The sequence below is a fragment of the Lampetra planeri genome, chromosome 10, assembly GCF_965212315.1.
Source record: "Lampetra planeri chromosome 10, kcLamPlan1.2.h2, whole genome shotgun sequence".
Classification (NCBI taxonomy): domain Eukaryota; kingdom Metazoa; phylum Chordata; class Hyperoartia; order Petromyzontiformes; family Petromyzontidae; genus Lampetra; species Lampetra planeri.
The window spans coordinates 107,031-125,662 of record NC_136116.1 but is presented as its reverse complement, the minus strand read 5'-3'; the positions used below and the strand labels follow the sequence as shown (position 1 = coordinate 125,662).

Here is an 18,632-nt window from a genome sequence, read left to right as displayed (position 1 = left end):
GCCAAGCCTGAGTTGAGCCGTGGTTAAGAACACGGCACCTAGTTAGTGTCTTGTGAAGGTTAGAGGCATGTCAGAATCAGAATCTTTATTTAGACTGGAGGAATCCGATGAGCTATGAAGTTCTTTTTCACAGATGTTCAGGAAGGGCGGGCCAGCAAGTTACAACAACAAACAGTACAAAAAACGATAGTGCAATGTAGAGAAAGGGTAAGCAAGTCACGAAAAATAAATATCAATAAATTATATCAGTACAAATTGCATAAGTACATAAATTCCTGCCGATTTTTTTTACACAATGCAAGCTTGGGCAAAAGGCAGAAAAAACTGTCCCACACTTAGACAACACACAGTCCCTCAATAAAATTGCACATGAAAGTTTAACTATCGAATCTGTATGGGTAAGGATCAAAGTTACAAATAACATTTGAAAATTTGGTCGCATCTGGTGAAACAAAATAAACGTAAGCGTTGTCACGTCACTGTGCAGGTGACGCATTTCCACCGCTGGGTAAGCTCACCGGCATCGCTGCTCTACGACCCTGCGCTCCACCGCACGCTGCACACCGCCATGAAGAAGCTCTTTCTGCAGTGAGTGCCTCTCACATGCCACCAAGCACAAAGGTCTCCCGTGTAGCCATAACAGACTGGAGGAGCAAGTGCTGTTAGCTAGCACCTAATGAAGGCCGGCACAGCACACAAAACGGTGGTGTGGCCAGCAACCACGCCCGGCCGCCTTTGTCTCCCCAAGTGCTGATGTTTACACACTGCAACACGTACTCTTTTAACGTTAATCATTTAATACAGCTGATATTCGTACCATAACTTATAGAACAGTGCTGTCATTGATGACGCTGTGTATCACAGGCGAATATAGTCCACCACTTGGGGAGTGATGTTGCTACATGTTTTCCAAATTGAGTAATGTGCAGGGAACGTTTCAGCATTGGGATGTTTGGCCAATACCAGACACAATGTTTGTTTTACACCAAAACCTTACCCATCGCTGGGGGTTACGTTCTTGAAAATAGCTACCATCGGCAAATTCGCGATCCGCAAACTGAAAGGCAAATGGGAAAACTAGGGTTTGATTCACGGTTCGTGATACGATACCCCCTCCTTTTGTTTTTATATTACCCTACATTAACCCAAATATAAAACTGTTAATATTTAAATGTACAATATTATGAATATTTTCTACAGTCTTAAATATAACTCGTATAGCGAATGTATAGACTTTAGTTTTAAATATAGTGTATTGTACACATGTAAACCTGAAAATAAAGACAATGTCAATGATACCGCACTCGCACATTTCGTAAACCTACCTTGTGGTTCAACTTTCTCGCGTAGAGACATCGTCTTCCTCTGCTTCTCTTCATTACATTCACTACCAATTAATTTTCTTTTAGGGGTCATAGCAAAATGTATAAATAAGGGCACTGATAAAGTACAAAAAATCACACGGTGGAACCTTGCTGCCTCACTGGATGCCGGGGGCATGTGAACTGGAACCCGCTATGGGCTGCATGGTAGACGAGATGGCACGTATGTTCTTCAGTCCAGTAACGATGCTTACAGGAATCTAACAGTTAACTGTGAATGGTCAAAAGCCATAGGGCACGCGATCAATAAACTTTACCTCAATAAATTTGACGTGAATGGTCAAATTCGCAACGGGAAAGGTTTTGGTGTATTAACTGTGGGAGAAAACCGGAGAACCCAGTAGAAACCAATACAGAACAGAGAGAGAACATACAAACCCAACACGCAGAAACACGCCAGTGTCGGGAATGGAACACAGGCCTTTGTTGCTGTGCGGCGTGTGTCACTACCCTTCCCACGACATGCAGGCTCATCTCGGAGTTCAAACGGCTTGGCTCGCAGATTGTCTACGCTGACTTCAACCGCATCATCGTGTGCACGCGGAAACACCGCATCGAGGATGCCATCGCCTACATGGAGTATGTGACCCGCAGGTGAGGCCTCACGTCGGACGCACACACACTTACACACTGCTGTACACACGCGCACACACCCACTGCTGTACACAGACACACTGCTGTACATGCACACACACACTGATATACACTCGCACACACTACTGTACACACGTACAGACACACACACACTGCTATACACTCGCGCACACCAGACTATTAGGGCAAGTGCTGTTAGCGAGCACCTATGAAGGCCGGAATGGCACGTGACAGAGTGGGTGGCCAACACCTCGCCTGCGTGCCTTTGTCTCCCTAGTGACGATGTTTATACTCTGCACCAGGTACTCATTTGAGGGGGGAGGCCCAGGACCAGTTCAGATAATCGTCACTGGTGTTGGTCGTGAGCGGGAATTTAACCCGGGTCGCCAGGTTCGTAGCACAGCGCGCTAACTCTTACACTACTGTACCACATCATTCCGTCTCTTCTCTAACCCGTGCTGCGCCCGTTTAGCCCCCTGGATCCGGCCGAACAAAAGCTGTTTAGGCATGCGGTGGCTGGGCATGCGGGCTACATGACCCAGCCAACGCAGCCTTGCCTGCCGGAGGAGCTCACCGATGGGACTTTGCCCAGATCTTTCAAGGATTTGTGAGCTCCTCACTCAAACCAGCCTGGTTAAACCCAGGATGGATCGTAGGCAGGCCAGCCTAAATGTTTCTAACCGGCGAAGATGCTCCATTAGGGGGGTCCACGTTTCGCAAGCATAGAGAAGGGAGGGAATGACTGGCCGAGAAGACCTGAAGCTTCGCGCGAAGCGACAGACCAGGCAGCTTCCACACAGCGTTACACAGCCGATGAAAGGACAATGCCGCTCGACTGATTCGGAGAGAGACCTTTGCTGCCAAACTGAAACTAGTCATAAGCACACTGCCCCATGACTTATGGGGAGTTGAGGTTTTTTAGTGTTTAATCACATTAAATAACTAGGCAGGTGCTTTGTTTTGGTGGGGCTAATAGTAGGGTCATCAGCCATCCTTTGACCGTACCTGATCATCGATGAGCCTCCCATTGTATCTGTACCATATGGAAATTCCTGTGGTATGGCCATGAAAAGCATCTCTAAATACGTTGTCAAAAATATATTAAATGAAAGTAGGAGCCAGAAGACATCCCTGTCACACCCCAAGGTGAACATGGAATGGCTCTGATTCCCGGCCATGTAGCTTTACCTGGGGCTGGCCACCATCATGAAGGTCCTTAATGATTGTGAGCAGATGGTCGGGGACCCCGAAAGCATGAAAAATAACTCAAGATTCCTAGCCTAGTTTGGTGGTATCATCGGCCTTAACCAGGTCAATAAAGCAGAGATGTATGTTCTGTTGAAACCCTGACATTTTTTATACAGAAGACAAATTGGGGCTCCGTAAGCCTTTCCTCACAAAAGCCAAAGATCCTCCATATAGCTGTAATGGGCTCAAAGATAGGCGCACACAACTTCTTGGGAGGCAACACTTTATTAACTCAACGTACACTTAGCATAGGGTGGTGACGACCAACCTATTCTAACTAACACACACCATCTCTCACTAACACGGACTCTCGGATACCACTAGTGTGACTGGCTGGTCCGCTGACTGGAGGCTTGACTCTTCACGAGGTGTCTTCACGATGCATCTTCATTCTTGACACGGGCAGCCTCAAGCCCGGTGAGGAGGCTGCTTATATGGGCCTCGGCGTGTCCGGGCCCCACCCCGGTCACGCCTTCCTTCGAGAACCCTCTCGAAGCTGCTCGGCTGTCCACGTGGCCCCCCAAGATGCCCCCCGGGCCCCCGGCCCCCACCTTGATCCGGTCACGTGTCCAGCCGGGTTCACTCAGAGTGCCACGGCCTTACACAACCTCCGTGGCCTCACCCACGGCCTCCAGATCCCTGAACCGGCCCTGACGTCATTCCCGCCTCCAGACGGGATGACGTCATGTGCGTGTGTGTAGACCTGCGTGGTAGTGACGCTCCCCCGCATAGTGACGTCACACGTGCGTGTGTGTACACAGTAGTCACTACATAGCCTTAACAGACTGTAGGGGCAAGTGCTGTTAGCGAGCACCTATAAAGGCCGGCACGGCACACGAGGGGGTAGTGGCCAACACCACGCCCGGCCGGCTTTGTCTCCCTAGTGGCGATGTTTACACATTGCACCAGGTACTCATTTAAGGCTGAGTCGACCTAGGGGAGGCCTAGGACTGGTTCAAATAATCGTCACTGGTTTTGGCCGTGAGTGGTAATCGAATCCGGGTCGCCAGGTTCGTATCGCAGCGCACTAACCGCTACACTACCGCTCCCCTTTCCTCACACGCTGCTGCTCTCATACACTGCTGCACACACAAGACCCGCGTATAAGCGTGCACACGCACATGCGGCCCTGGACAGTTAATGCTCTTTAGGAGTGGTGCTGGCCACACCAGCCTCTCGTGCGCCCTCCCGGCCTTAATAGGTACTCGTTGCAGCACTTGTTGCCGCATCAGTCCAGACGGCTACACGGATCTCTCTTTCTGAATGTGTGCGTGCCTGTGTGTCTGTCTGCGTGTGTGTCTGTCTGCGTGTGTGTCTATGGGGAACCGTGGTTCTGTGGTTCGCGCAATGTGCTATAAACCCGGCAACCCGAGTTCAATTGACGCTCATCACCAACTGCCGTGACGATTGTCTAGACCGGTCCTGGGCCTCCCCTAGGTCGACTCGGCCTAAAATTAGTACCTCGTGCAGTGTGTAAACATCCCCTCTGGCTAGACAAAGGCGGCCGGGCGTGGTGGTGGCCACCCACCCCCTCGTGTGTCATGCAGGCCTTTTCGGTGCTCGCCAAGCATTTGCCCCAACAGTCAAGTTAAGGCTATACGGAGGATCTTTGTGTGCGTTACCTCGCTTTTGCGGTAGCATCAACTCACGGGAGATCTTCCACTCCATATCCATCTCCTACTCGCGCTGCTGGGAGACGCTGCTCTGGCTCGACTCATGCAACTACGCGGGCATCGTGGGGCAGCTACCACCTGCCCTGCTGGGGGAGGAGGTAATGTGTTTATCATTATTATCATTGTTCACCAATTTACCAATTATTATTATGCTACTTTATCCAGAAAGCCTCAATGAGTCTCAACCCTTTTCATGAAGGTACTGCCACATTTTCACACGAGGAGATGACGATTGCTATGTATCTCCCAAAGGACTAATTTGCGGGTAATTGTTTTATTTGGACCACAACCATGGAACACAATGGCCTACGCTTCATCGAATGCCATCCGAGTATGTTTAACGTCTTCTGGGAAACAGAGGGCACGTAGCATTTTACGGTAAATGCACCCGCAGTATTGACTCGAGTGGTCTGTCAGAATCAAAAAAGCAGCCAACGCACTTCTGCTGTGCTTGTCACTGCCCCTATTTGCTCCTGCAAAATCACTTAATTATCATCACTGAAGTCTTCACCCAGTGAAGCCTCATTGAACCCACTCATTTGCATTGCAGTTTGTACTGGTGCTGGCCACCCACCCCCTCGTGTGCATGCCAGCCTTCATAGTTGCTTGCTAACAGCACTTGCCCCAATAGTCTCTTAAGGCTATAAAGGGGATCACTATCTATGTATTATATATCCGCAGGCCGGCATAAAGACTCCTGCAAAAAAAAGACGGAAGAGGAAACCTTCAGATGGATCAAATGTAGAAAACGATTATGAATGTTCCGAGGAGGAGGATGATGGAAATGAAGACGGTGGCGATGATGAAGAGGATGCCATGGATGAGTCTCGTCTTGACAACCACTGGAACTTGGCGCTGTTTTTGCCGCAGGCCGCCTCCTGCCAGACGTACTTCCTTACCATCGTGAGCGGTCAGTGGCCATTCTTATTGCGCAAGGCTATCAAAAAGGGGCTGTGTTTCACAGACACAATCTGTGGTATATTTACAGTAAGGTGTGATGTTGCTATTTATAATCCCTATTGAGTCATTTTGAAATTTAGACCATTATACCAGCACACAATGGCATCACAGGATCTTGAATGTCCACTGTAAAGCAGACGGAGCGTAGTTATGGTTAATCCACCCGAAGTATTAACTATTTCCCGTTCCGATGACGTAAGTGTATGTCATCAGTTTGTCTTCCGCTTTCATCCCGTCATTGGAATGGAACCGGAAGAAAACATAAAATTCCTTAATCGGTAACGAGGCTCCCACAAGACCATGCGGGAGGGTGTGGTACAGCTGGGCACCAGCTACCATAGAATGCGGTTGAGTCACTACAGAATGCAATGTCTTTAAAAAAACAGCGCTATGCCTCTCTAAATAAAATTAACACTGAATCACTTGCACGTTCCGAGATTCAGTGGTGAATGGGATCCACCCTGCAACTTGCAGTCGTCTCGGAACGAAAAGGGCTAAACATTGCGGCCTGCTATATTAAAACCGGGAACTTCAACAACAAGAGGTGAACATCCTACCGTTAGGCCATGTCATCACCAAATCAATGGTAACTATGTGTCTCAATATGCAGTATGGGCCTATTTGAAGCGTATATGTATGCAGGCAAAAATGGTTGCACTGGGTGGGGCATGTATACAGGAAGGGGGAGGGACAATTACCGAGACAGGCATTGGAGTGGTCTCCACGAGTCTGGCAACAAAAGGGGAACACCTAAAAGTGCTGGGATGATACTGTCAGGGCATTACTTGGGAGGTCGCGTGTCTGCTGGACAACAGCTGTAGAATCTTATGGAGGGTGGAAAGTGCTGGCGATGAGGTACAATGGCATCCACAGCTTTGGCCACAATGACGCCTCGATCTTGATTCACTTGTGCACGTCTCTGTATGCGTGTGCAGCATCTGTGGAGCGGTAGTGTAGCAGTTAGCGAGCTGCGCTTCGAACCTGGCGACCCGAGTTTGATTCCCTCTCACGTCCAACACCAGTGATGATTATCTGAACCGATCCTGGGCCTCCCCTAGGTCGACTCAGCCTCAAATGAGTACTTGGTGCGGTGCGTAAACATCACCACTAGGGAGACAAAAGTGGCTGGGCATGGTTGCTGGCCACCCACCCTCTCGTCTGCCGGTCCGGCCTTCATAGGTGCTCGATAACAGCACGTGCCCAAGGTTATACGGGGGATCTTTGTATTGTAGCATATATAGTTGGGAGGGATAGTATAGCAGTTAGCGCTCTGCGCTGTGAACCCCGAGACTCGAGTTAGATTCCCACTCGTGGCCAACGCCAGTGATCTGAACTGATCCTCGGCCTCTCCTAGGGCAACTTAGCCTCAACTGAGTAACTGATGCAGTGTGTAAACATCGCCACTTGGGAGACAAAGATGGCCGGGCATGGTGCTGGCCACCCACATCGTTGTGTGCCGTGCCAACTTTCAACAGTTTGTTAAAGGCTATACTGGGATCTTTGTCTTTTGCAGCATATATCATGGCAGTGTACCACAGCCTGCAGGAGGAAATGAAGCGAAACGAGCCCGGAGACACCCCGGTGAAGCGGAGGGGACACGGGAGCCAGTCCACACAGGCTGCAGACAAGGACGGCTTGCCTGGTAGACACGCTCCCACATGCGCACGAAATCACTCACATGCACACGTGAGTCAGTGCATGTCGGCCATCTCCGGCAGTGGCAGATTCTAGGGCAAGTAAACATTTAATTTGTTGCCCATTTTTAAAGCACCATTTTTAAAGTTACTTTCCACGATTAGGGTCTTCATGACCAGCCAAACTGCAGCCGTGGCACTGTACAAACAGTGTCACGTGTTGCTGATCAGTCATCAGCTGTCAGTGGAGCTACGAGAGCTACACACGGCCAACGAGGAGGCAATCGCATGACTCTCCAATTACGCAAGCGCTTGAACGTCCATGACTCAGACACTGACAGCTGATGGACACAGCCACATCACAGGGAGCCTTGTACAGAAATAGAGAAAATAAAACCCCTCATTGAATAATCTAAACTTCGAATTGATCAAGTACTGCATATCTGTGATTGACTCAAATATAAGTATTCATCATGAGCCATGGTTGATCTGCTGGTTGAAGGCCTCCCCAAGCTGCTCACCACCTCCCAAAGTCCCGTGATGCAACCGGTTCCCCTTTTCCTAAAGAAACATTTTGACAATCAAGAGCATTATTGTCAGCACATGAAATGTTGACAGGTGTCCATTCAAGCCCAAGGAATGTCAATCTAATGCCTATTGTAAATTGTAATACATTTATACTTCCCTCTTGCGTTTTTTCCTACCCCACACCTACTGCTTTAAACCAATTGGAAGCATGCTTAAATGTCATGTGACCTTAAAGTGATTAACTAATTGTAGATGTGATATTGCTCAATTTAAATCTTGTATGCCGAACCAGAACCAATCCATGATAAGCCGGCCTCATAAGTCATGTCAGTCTGGCTCGGTCCATACACAACTCAAACACGGCAACACCACATCATCTGCATGCTTCTCGAATTGTTTGCAGCATGTGACAACGGTGGCATAGGTCGATTTCTGCAGGGGAAAAAACAATCTTGGTACCATGTGAGCGGCACCGAGCTGGCTGCGCCGACGGCCTCACCATACTGCCCCGGCCTGGCTCAGTTGTGCAGTGGAAAGAGAGGTATGTGTGCGCGTGTGTTTCTGCGCTTGTGCAGGCACGACGTCGTTCTGTCAGGAGTACGTTGCTGGGGAACTTACACACAACCTCTTCACCATCACCCAGAAGATCCAGCGGCGTGTGACAGGCCGGCGGAACGCAGATGGCTTGTCGCCCCTCTTCCCTGAGCTTCCGGGGTCTCACCTACCCCTGGCCAACCCAGCTCTCGAGTTCGCTAAGGCCGTGTGTAAGGTACGTGGGGGGCATGTGTGCATGTGGGTGCGTGTAAGTAGTGTACCGGTAAGTGCGCTGCGCTACGAACCTGGCGGCCCGAGTTTGATTTCCGCTCACGGTCAACATCAGTGACGAATATCTGAACCAGTCTTGGGCCTCCCCTAGGTTGACTTGGTCTCAAATAAATACCTGGTGTGCTGTGTATGATTAATACACCCTCAATATTAACCAGGGTGTGAAAAATAAGAATAGGTTTTATATTTTAATACTGGAAAAAAGGTCCCATGATTTAACCAAGGTGGTCTGCTATATTCTAATCGCAAACCTCTACAATAAGCTGTAGACAGGTTACCCGCTTGGCCATGTCGCCATCTCAATTCTGTAATCTGCCTACACATTTTATTTGGGCTGCGATTACTTTCGTAATGAGTAAATATCTCGAAATCCACCTTTGTTCTGGTGCCTCGATGTTACTGCGTGGGAGGTGTGATATCAACAACAAACGAGGAAGATGATGCTGATAATGGTTTAGGGTGGCAGGGTGACGCAGTGGAAACACTCGCGCCTCAGCTTGGGCGGCTTTCTGTGTGGAGCTTGTATGTTCTCCCTCTGTACACATTTCATCCAGGTTCTCCGGTTTTTTCTGATAGCTAAAAGAAAATCCATACCATTTAACCGGCATTGGCCAAACATCCCATTGTTGAGAATTTACCTGCAAATTACTTATCAAGATTTCCCCCTACCGTAATAACTTTGGCAAGACCATACGGGGAAAAAAGAGTCTTGTGACTCAGGGAGGCTTTCCTGGGTGCAACAATGATGGTTATTGTGGGTGTGCAGGTTCTGTCACTGGATGGTGCAGTGGCGCTGCAGGTCAGCAAACTGCGCAGGGATCTGCTTCGCTTGCTGGACGTGGGGGAGTTTTCGAGTGACGCAGAGTTCCGGGATCCATGCCTCTCGCTAGTGCTGCCTGAGCTCATCTGCCACCACTGCAACTACTGCCGTGACATCGACCTGTGCAGGGAACCAGCACTGGCTCAGGTGGGTAGCCGAAACTCGCAGAAAAGACAGATATCCTCTGTATCGCGTTTAACAAACCGTTGGGCTAAGTCCTGTCATTGAACACCTGTTGAGACCAACATGGCACGTGAGGAGGTGGGTGGCCAGCACCAAGCACGACAGTCTTTGTCTCCCCAGTGGTGGTGATTACACACTGCTTGAGGTACTCATTTATGGCTGAGTTGACCTTAGGGAAGCCCTGGACTGTGTTCATTGCACAGTGTGCTTCTGCGCCACCACACTCTCTACATATAACCACACACTCATGTCTCATTTTCCACGTCCCTTTTGTATTTTGATCAATGTCAATTGGCGTATAATTTTAATGCAATTTGAATGCAATTAGCATCAATTGTAAATTTAATTTGATTACCACAATTTGATGTGTACACAAGAATCGATTTTTATCATGCATCATTTCTTGCCTGTAATGACATAACATACAGAGCAGTGCCAAACCTCAACTTATTTTTGACTGATTCATCTAAATATTTCACCCAAATAATCCCTTGATGGAACATCTTGTTATCAAACAAAACTACACCTTTTCTTTCAGGCGAGTACTCGATTTCAGCGGTTCCAAACCTTTTTGAGTGTGCAGATGCCTTTTTAACCTCCAAACATTTTGCAGACCCCCACCACCACTCGCTGTTTTTACACTCCGTTATATATGGAAATTTAACGTAATAACAAAGTTATAATATGCACACTCAGTAATCATTTGTAATTGTCACACCTTAAATTGAGAAATTTCTTATTCATTACCTCAACAAATACATTTGCAGAGCATAGCCGTCTGTGTGCGAAAACGTGTTTATGGCTGTTGCTGTTCGCTGTCTTCAAATGCAGGATGTCAGGTTGGAGTGATGACAGTTTTTGCCTTATATCTGATTCTACATCCGACCTGCTTCAGGGCTTTGAAAATCCACTTTCACAAACTTACGCTGTGGCATAAGGCATCAGCTACTTCGCTGTCTTGTTAGACAGTTCTGGGTACTCAGAACCAACGTGTAGCCTGAAGCCAGTCAGGTACTGTTGTGTGAAGACAGCTTTACAGAGTTGTCACACGAAAGTTCTGTTAGGCTGTCTTGCTCTCGTGTGACGTATTCACACACTGGCACCAGACACCAAAATGAAAACAAAAAACAATGCTATATAAACATACTTGCAAAATAAATTACAATAGTAGATTTTAGAAACTATATGAACATTTTTTTTTTATTCGTAGATTTTCATTGTGAGGATGTTATTATGTTTCTTTTTCCACGGACCCCCTGGAGTAGCCTGATGGTCTATGAAGCGACTGCAGGGGGTCCGCAGATCACGACTTGGGTCTTGAAAACAGTGCGAAAATGTGACCACTGTTTTCATGTATGCATTGATGCATACGAACAACTGAGGTTTCAAGTGGAATAAGGGAACTATTTCCTGTTCAATTTGCCTACATAAGTCCTGAATGGCCCTTGGTCTTGTCTGGTACACAGTTGATTTTAAGGTATCCTGACAAGAAGCTGTTGGGCTCTGTTAAGTCCGGACTTGTGGCTGAAGTCTCTGAGCTTGAATGGTTGAGCATGGCTTTTAGTAAAGCTCCAGGATCCTTGCTCTCTTGACATTTTTACACTGCCATTTAAGTAACTCTTGGAAGAGCCCTTTAAAATCTGAAATAAAAAGAATATCAACATAAAAAAATGTTTTTACATGACTTTAAAATGTGTCAGGTATTTCTTGCCCACTCTATATTTATGCAATGAATATCACAGCCAGTCCAACACACTGGTACATAACGAATTAAATGGTGCACATCACGAGTTCACATATAATGTGCTTAAGCTGGAGTCGCAAACGTTGCAGCATGTGAGTGCACAAGCGGCCACAGCGTTAAAACGCTCGTGCGCGTAACATTTCGTTTGTGTGACTGTCGGGTGGGTGGTGGAGGGTCTCAATGATTCTAGATTTGAAGCTTTCGTGACTGCAATGATTCATATTCTTAGGTTTTTTTTTCGGTAAAGTCACGTAAGTAAAAACATAAAAAAGTAAAATAAAATAAAAATCACGACGTTTCGGAGGCAACACAAGCCTCCGTCTTCAGGTGGTACCGTCACAGCCATGACTGCTGTATCAAGTAAATGAGAGATTGCAGGAGCTACCACTCCGTTTATATAATGGTTGGAGAAGGTGGTGGGGCAAGGGCCGCATACTTATTATTAATATGGTAAGGTGAGGCTTGAGACTAAGAATAGACTGCATAACAAAGGCTGAGCCTTTGTTATGGAGCCTTTGTTATGGAGAGGTGCGGTTTGTGACTCAACCTGTAACAGGGAGACCACCACTAAACATGGTAAAACAATAATAGTTGTCTGTCAAATTCAAACAGATTCCTACTTGAAACCGGATTCCCACCACCACCCATCTCAAAAGAATTCTCTCATCAAAACGCTATACCACAGAGCCCATGGCATTTCTGACCAACACCACCTGGCCGGTGAATTAAGACATGTACATCGGGCCCTCAGGATGAACGGATACTCTGACCGCACTATCCGCCAAGCTGTTTCTCCCACCATACAGAAACAGCCACATGAAACTCCGACCAAAACTATCACGTTGCCATACATAGCAGGCGTGACCAAAAAGATCTCCAAAATTCTAAACAAACATAAGATCCAAGTCCGGTTCAGTACAGTGCATAATATCCGTGATTTGATTCCATCTGTGAAGGATGTCGTTCCTGACTTACAGTATCCTGGAGTCTACAAATTGAGTTGCATTTGTGGTGATTGCTACATTGGAGAAACGAAACGTCATGTTTCTGATCGTGTCCGCGAGCACAAGTCAGATCTGAAACATGGCAGAACTGATTCTTCGGCCGTTGCCGATCATTGCTACAACTCGGTGGGCTCTCATGAAATTGTATTTTCCGAGACCAAGGTTCTCTGCAAACCTCCTGGCTACCATCAAAGGTTTGTACACGAAGCCATACAAATATACACAGACATAATTTCAACCGTGATGACGGTTACAAACTGAGTAATCATTGGAAAGATGTGATTAACCATGCAAAAAAGATTTAACTACACTTATTTGCCAATCTTACTTGACAGACAACTATTATTGTTTTACCATGTTTAGTGGTGGTCTCCCTGTTACAGGTTGAGTCACAAACCGCACCTCTCCATAACAAAGGCTCCATAACAAAGGCTCAGCCTTTGTTATGCAGTCTATTCTTAGTCTCAAGCCTCACCTTACCATATTAATAATAAGTATGCGGCCCTTGCCCCACCACCTTCTCCAACCATTATATAAACGGAGTGGTAGCTCCTGCAATCTCTCATTTACTTGATACAGCAGTCGTGGCTGTGACGGTACCACCTGAAGACGGAGGCTTGTGTTGCCTCCGAAACGTCGTGATTTTTATTTTATTTTTTAATGTTTTTACTTACGTGGTCTCAATGATGCCGATTTGGTCAGATCGTTATGTTTTCTAACCCAGAAATCAATTGTGACCGGAAAATCAGTTGTGCTCAAGAGCTTGCGAAAGTTGCTTTGGAACGTGCTCTCCGACGAAGCTGTGACAAAGCGAATGAGTAGCGGTGGTTGTTATGGGGGCTCGGCTTGCTGGCACTCGCAGGATGGATCCGTGCTTCCCAAGTGGCAGTGCACCAACTGCTCGGCAGACTACGACGTGGAGCAAGTGCAAGCTGCTCTGGTGGAGACCGTTCAGAAGAAGATCATGTCCCACGTGCTGCAGGACCTGGTGAGGCTGGCCGCAGAGCTGCGTGTATCAGGATGATCCTGCCAAGTTTCGCTTTCGGGGGCGACGCTTGATATGCATTTCCTCAAAGTATTTTTTTTTAGATTGGGCCAATTTTGACTGTGACATTGTCCACACCATGGCCTAATCTTATTCGAATGACGCCACTGGTTAATTTAATACTGCAGGTGTATTAAAAGTACTGAGTGGTCTGTCGGATTTGAACTGTGAACTTCTGTGGCAATCATGCTGCCACTGGGCCACATCAGAGTCCCAATAGTCAAGCTCCAAATAGTCTGTTCTCTTGACCCTCTGTGTCTTCATTGTAGCCCTCAGAAACTTTTGCCTTGCACTTTACATGTCACATACTGCGTGCACCCAGGAGCTATGCAGGGAATCGTTGTTCTTGCACCCAGGTGCTCCATCTGGCCGTGGTGCACAGGGTATTCAAAGTCACATGGAATCTCCACACTGGTGTATTGGATGATTTGATCAACACCTCCCATGAAATTGAACATCTGGTTTGCAAGGATTGTCTCACACATAATGACATGTATATACATATGTAATGACTGACTTCCGCGACACGTCGTGTAGAGGGTACTTTTCTTTATTTTGCGTACGGGCACAGCACAGGCCAACGTTATCTTCTTCCTCTCCAAGTACACACTAAGATATTAACGTTCTACAGACTACACACACGGTTGATCACACGGTTGATCACACGATTGATCACACGGCGGGTTCCGCCCATCCGCTCCCGGTCTCGCCGCTGGCTGACGGCATGCCAGGGAGGGCGGTGGAACTCCGCAGGAGATCCGCCACGTGGCCGAACGACGGAGAGAGATGACAGCGAGCAGCGACGCTGTCCAGACCCAAGACTCCACACACCGACCCCGAGTCCTCCTCCGCTTATATTGCCCCAGGCGCGGCTAGGCTCCGCCTCTGGCCACGCCCTCTCGTGGAACTTTCTAGCTGGTTCTCGGAGTTTCTCGGCCAGCCCTGCCCTTCACCTTTGGCCCAGATACCTCTCCCTTTTGGGGATTGGATAATGTTTATAGTGGTGTCTGTACCCGTGCTTCCCTTTTCCAACCAGTAGATGTCACTATATAATTACACATTCAAAGATTCCCCCCCCCCCCCCTTTCGCGTTTATTGACTGTTGGGGCAAGTGCTGTCACGAGCACCTATGAAGGCTGGCACGGTGCACGAGGGGGTGGGTGGCCACCACCATGCCCGGCTGCCTTAGTCTCTGGAGTGTCGATGTTTAGACACCACACCAGGTACTCATTGGAGGGTGAGTTGACCTCGCAGAGGCCTAGGACCGGTTCAGATAATCGTCACTGGATATTAGCCGTGAGCGAGAATCGAACTCGGATCACTCGGTTTGTAGCACAGTGTGTTAACCACTGTACAATTGCCACAAGCATGCACATATACACTCGCACACATACATCACAAACACGTCATGACACTTCAAACATATCTATAATTTCGCAGTTTGCATGTATACCATGAATATCTCACAATATCTCACCCACATACATATAGTTAAACGGTGCACACTGCCGGTGCATACAGAATGTACCTAGCTCTTTCAGACGTTGACTGAGTTTTAATGAGGTGTTTCTTATAGTTGAGACTGGCGGCATGTTAGTGCGTCTGCGAGATCATTCGAAGGGGAAGCAGCGGTGTCTGAGCGAGAGAGCCTGTGTGGGTTTTTACTCTTGGGGTGATTAAATCTTATCTTGCTGAAATCTGCGGTGTGTCTATACAGTAGTGCTTGTATGCTGGATTTGTTTAAACAAAAGAACCACGAATTTAAAGCTCAAAAATCGTCTTTCACCACAGGTGTGTGAGAAGTGCAAGGGGGTGAAGGAGGCCAATATGCCTGCGTTCTGCGATTGTGCCGGTGATTTCCAGCTCGCCCACCCTGCCCAGGTCCTATGCCTTTCCACACACTAAGACCCATGATGCTCCCCCATGTACACTCCGCCCTCATCATCCATCTTTGCACTCCCTTACATTCATGACAAGAGCAGTCTGCAGTTATCTAGAGATGTGGTGTGAAAATACTCTTATGGGAGCCCCGATGTGGCCAACGTGAAATGTCTGTTATAAATGGCAATCCGTTTCCCCAAATGCGTGGGGACATGAGGTCGTCCAGCCAGTGCAGAGGTCGCACGTTGGGCAGCGTATACTCTCTGCTGCTCCATTATTAGCTTCTCCGTGCAACATTGGTGTTTTTATGAAAGACATTTTCTGTTTATACGCTGGTGTAGAGGGCAACAAAATGATTCGGTGGAGAAACCTGGCAGGAGCGGGTGAGGCAATGGGCAGAACTGGGCGGGGCAGTGCAAATCGAAATCGTGATGTCATAGCGGCCAAATATTCCACCATGCGTCGCTACCGGCGTTCTATCCACCAGACCCCGTAGTTGCTGCACAGGAGAGATACGACCTCCGCAATCTGCCCCGACATTCTCCCACCATCTGGCTTTAGGTCTTCTCTTTGGTCACTGGATTCTGACATCCATCACGCCTCCATAGAGGCTAGTCATTGGCTTAATAACCTCGATATGTGCATATAATGTAAATATCACCTTGACAAACGAAAGAAGACCGGCATCATGGGGACCACTCTTAATGTCTATCTCTGCAATCGGCCTTTCCCTCCAAGAGGGGTGGAGAGTGATTGTCACGTCACATTCGTAAAGGCAGTTACACATGACTGCAGGAGAGAAGTGAAGAGGTACCGAGAGCACAAGGTGAAGTGTGTGATTAGCAGGGAATGTGGTCATGCATTGTGTTTGTGGTTATTTGGAGAGCGATGCTGTCTTCAAAGCTTGTCTCCAGAAATCATGTCTTAAGCCACTGTTCCTTAAACATACTGGACTCTTGCAGACCATTTTCCCACAGCCCTGAGCTAAATAATTAACCTGCACAATTAGTTGCAAATCCATTGTCTTGTGTGCATCCTATCACTTTTGTTTTGACATTGCACATTGCATTGGCTTGTGTTGTGTCTCTAGGAGTTTGTGGAGCAGTTGAAAGTGTTCAGAAACATTGCGAGACACTATGCGATGCCGTTCCTGCTGGAGACGGTGAACTGGATATTGCAGGGCAGCTCGGGCGAATAGAAGAACATAACCACTACCCTGGTGGTGGCGCAGCATGGCAGAGAACACGAGCTGTATTCGGAACTGCGACAAGAGGTGTATTAGGCAATCAAGACGAACATCAGGACGTCGTCGTGGCCAAAGCTGTCTGATGCCACCACTCCTCCCCAGCGTGCTCTACTGTCAGTAGACATGCGACTGGCCACAACGGTATCACACCACGATCTGCTCTTAAGTCTTCCCCTTGGTTACTGGACTCTTGCAGACCATTCCAAAGCCCGTCTTGGTAATCGGCCCTCCCCCCATCCTGCACACACACGTACCACCCAGCTGCAGTGCAGCTGTTTTTGCCGATCCTATTTTATAACGGGCATGAGGAAGCCGGGAGGTTGTATTCGATGCTCCACGAAAACATTTTCCTCCATTCATCTGCTGACATGACTGAAATCTCAGATTTTGCTGTTGGGGAACAGTATTCCATACACGCACTTCGTTTGCTTCACAGTGGACGTTCAAGATCCAATGACATTCGAAAAATAACAGTTGGCCATGTGTCGACTTCACACCCGCAATTTTATTTATCACTAAGCAATTATTAAATTGGGGAAAATATACCCAACATCGCCTCCTACTGGCAGACGAATGCCCATTTGTAGGCCAGTGCTGTGTACACCTTGTGCTGTGCAATGAGATCCGATAAGGAGCTTTTAGTTGCTGAGAAATGTAAGCAAGCAAGGAGCTTTTAGTTGCTGAGAAATGTAAGCAAGCACCCTACACATGCAATTGTTTTGTCCACAGGCACCTGCTGGCTGGTGTTAAGTGAGAAGCATTGAATGAAATCCAGCAGTCATTGTGTGGTGTCTTTCAAGGCTTTTCCCTATGTGGTGTTCTGCTCACAGTGCAGTTACACAGTGCTTTACGTGTCCCAGATGTCTTGATAGTAGAATTGGGATCGGCTGTGATTTCATTTGCAATGTTATTTTAAAAAACATTTTATATTTCAGCGAATAGTAAGTTGTGGAAAAGAATACACGTGAACAAGAAAGTGTTTACGTCTTAGAACTGAATTACAACAGTGCAAAAGGTAGAGGTACAGCCCTATAATTGCACGGTACTAGTGGCGAAATGGCCTCCACTGGAGTGAATTCTAGAGGGTATTTAGTCTACTCTTCCACGTTGACAAGCCGTTGGAAGAGGTGTGCCTACCCACACTCTACCCCACCACGTGCTCTACTGATTGACTGAGCTGTACCCATTTGTCTGCTGGGTGGACGGAGGTGGTGGAGAGGGATTTGAGAAACTTGCCACCAGAGTTTCAACTGTAGGATGGAACTGAACCGGCAACCGCTGGGAATGATGTTGAGTGCTAACCATCGATTACAAAAGGGCGAGTGTGTCTAGGCCTTTAGATACTGAGCTGGTTGGTAGGTTGACTCGGCTTATAATCCCTCCAGGTTCGATAAAATAAGGATCACTTTGTGGAGAAGTCATCGGTGGATGTCCTATCGACTTGCCTCCACCATACGGATATGGAGGTTCCACTACTGTGTCAAAGTTGTAAACAGATGGGCACCGTCTCAATGCTAATTTGAGCATGAAATTACCTTGAGATACCAAGCTGCTAATAAAGTTGCCTGCAAAAAGTATCTGGAAACATGAAAATGTTTTTTTTCATTGTTAATAAAAAAAATACATGTAACAAACTTTGAGAACATGCTTTTTTTATTTCTTGGAATTAATTTTCTGCAGCTAGAAAGACCCTGGCCAGGTGGCTCAGTAGCACAGCGAGTGATCCTATTTTATAACGGGCATGAGGAAGCCGGGAGGTTGTATTCGATGCTCCACGAAAACATTTTCCTCCATTCATCTGCTGACATGACTGAAATCTCAGATTTTGCTGTTGGGGAACAGTATTCCATACACGCACTTCGTTT

General features: G+C 47.5%; 1 protein-coding gene across 2 annotated transcripts in view; it reads left to right on the top strand.

The window, feature by feature from the left end:
• POLE (DNA polymerase epsilon, catalytic subunit) overlaps positions 1-18,401 on the top strand; it is a 109,504-nt gene extending 91,103 nt beyond the window's left edge. The window contains exons 41-50 of one of the 2 annotated variants that reach the window (XM_078597805.1): positions 488-588; positions 1,851-1,976; positions 4,863-4,995; positions 5,579-5,807; positions 7,371-7,499; positions 8,595-8,788; positions 9,611-9,811; positions 13,458-13,583; positions 15,432-15,521; positions 16,612-18,401. In XM_078597805.1, the coding sequence (XP_078453931.1) occupies positions 488-588; positions 1,851-1,976; positions 4,863-4,995; positions 5,579-5,807; positions 7,371-7,499; positions 8,595-8,788; positions 9,611-9,811; positions 13,458-13,583; positions 15,432-15,521; positions 16,612-16,719 (1,437 nt within the window). In that variant the 3' untranslated portion in view covers positions 16,720-18,401. The remainder of the gene's footprint in view (positions 1-487; positions 589-1,850; positions 1,977-4,862; positions 4,996-5,578; positions 5,808-7,370; positions 7,500-8,594; positions 8,789-9,610; positions 9,812-13,457; positions 13,584-15,431; positions 15,522-16,611) is intronic. The other variant, XM_078597806.1, reaches the window with a different exon arrangement.
• The last annotated feature ends 231 nt before the right edge of the window (positions 18,402-18,632 follow it).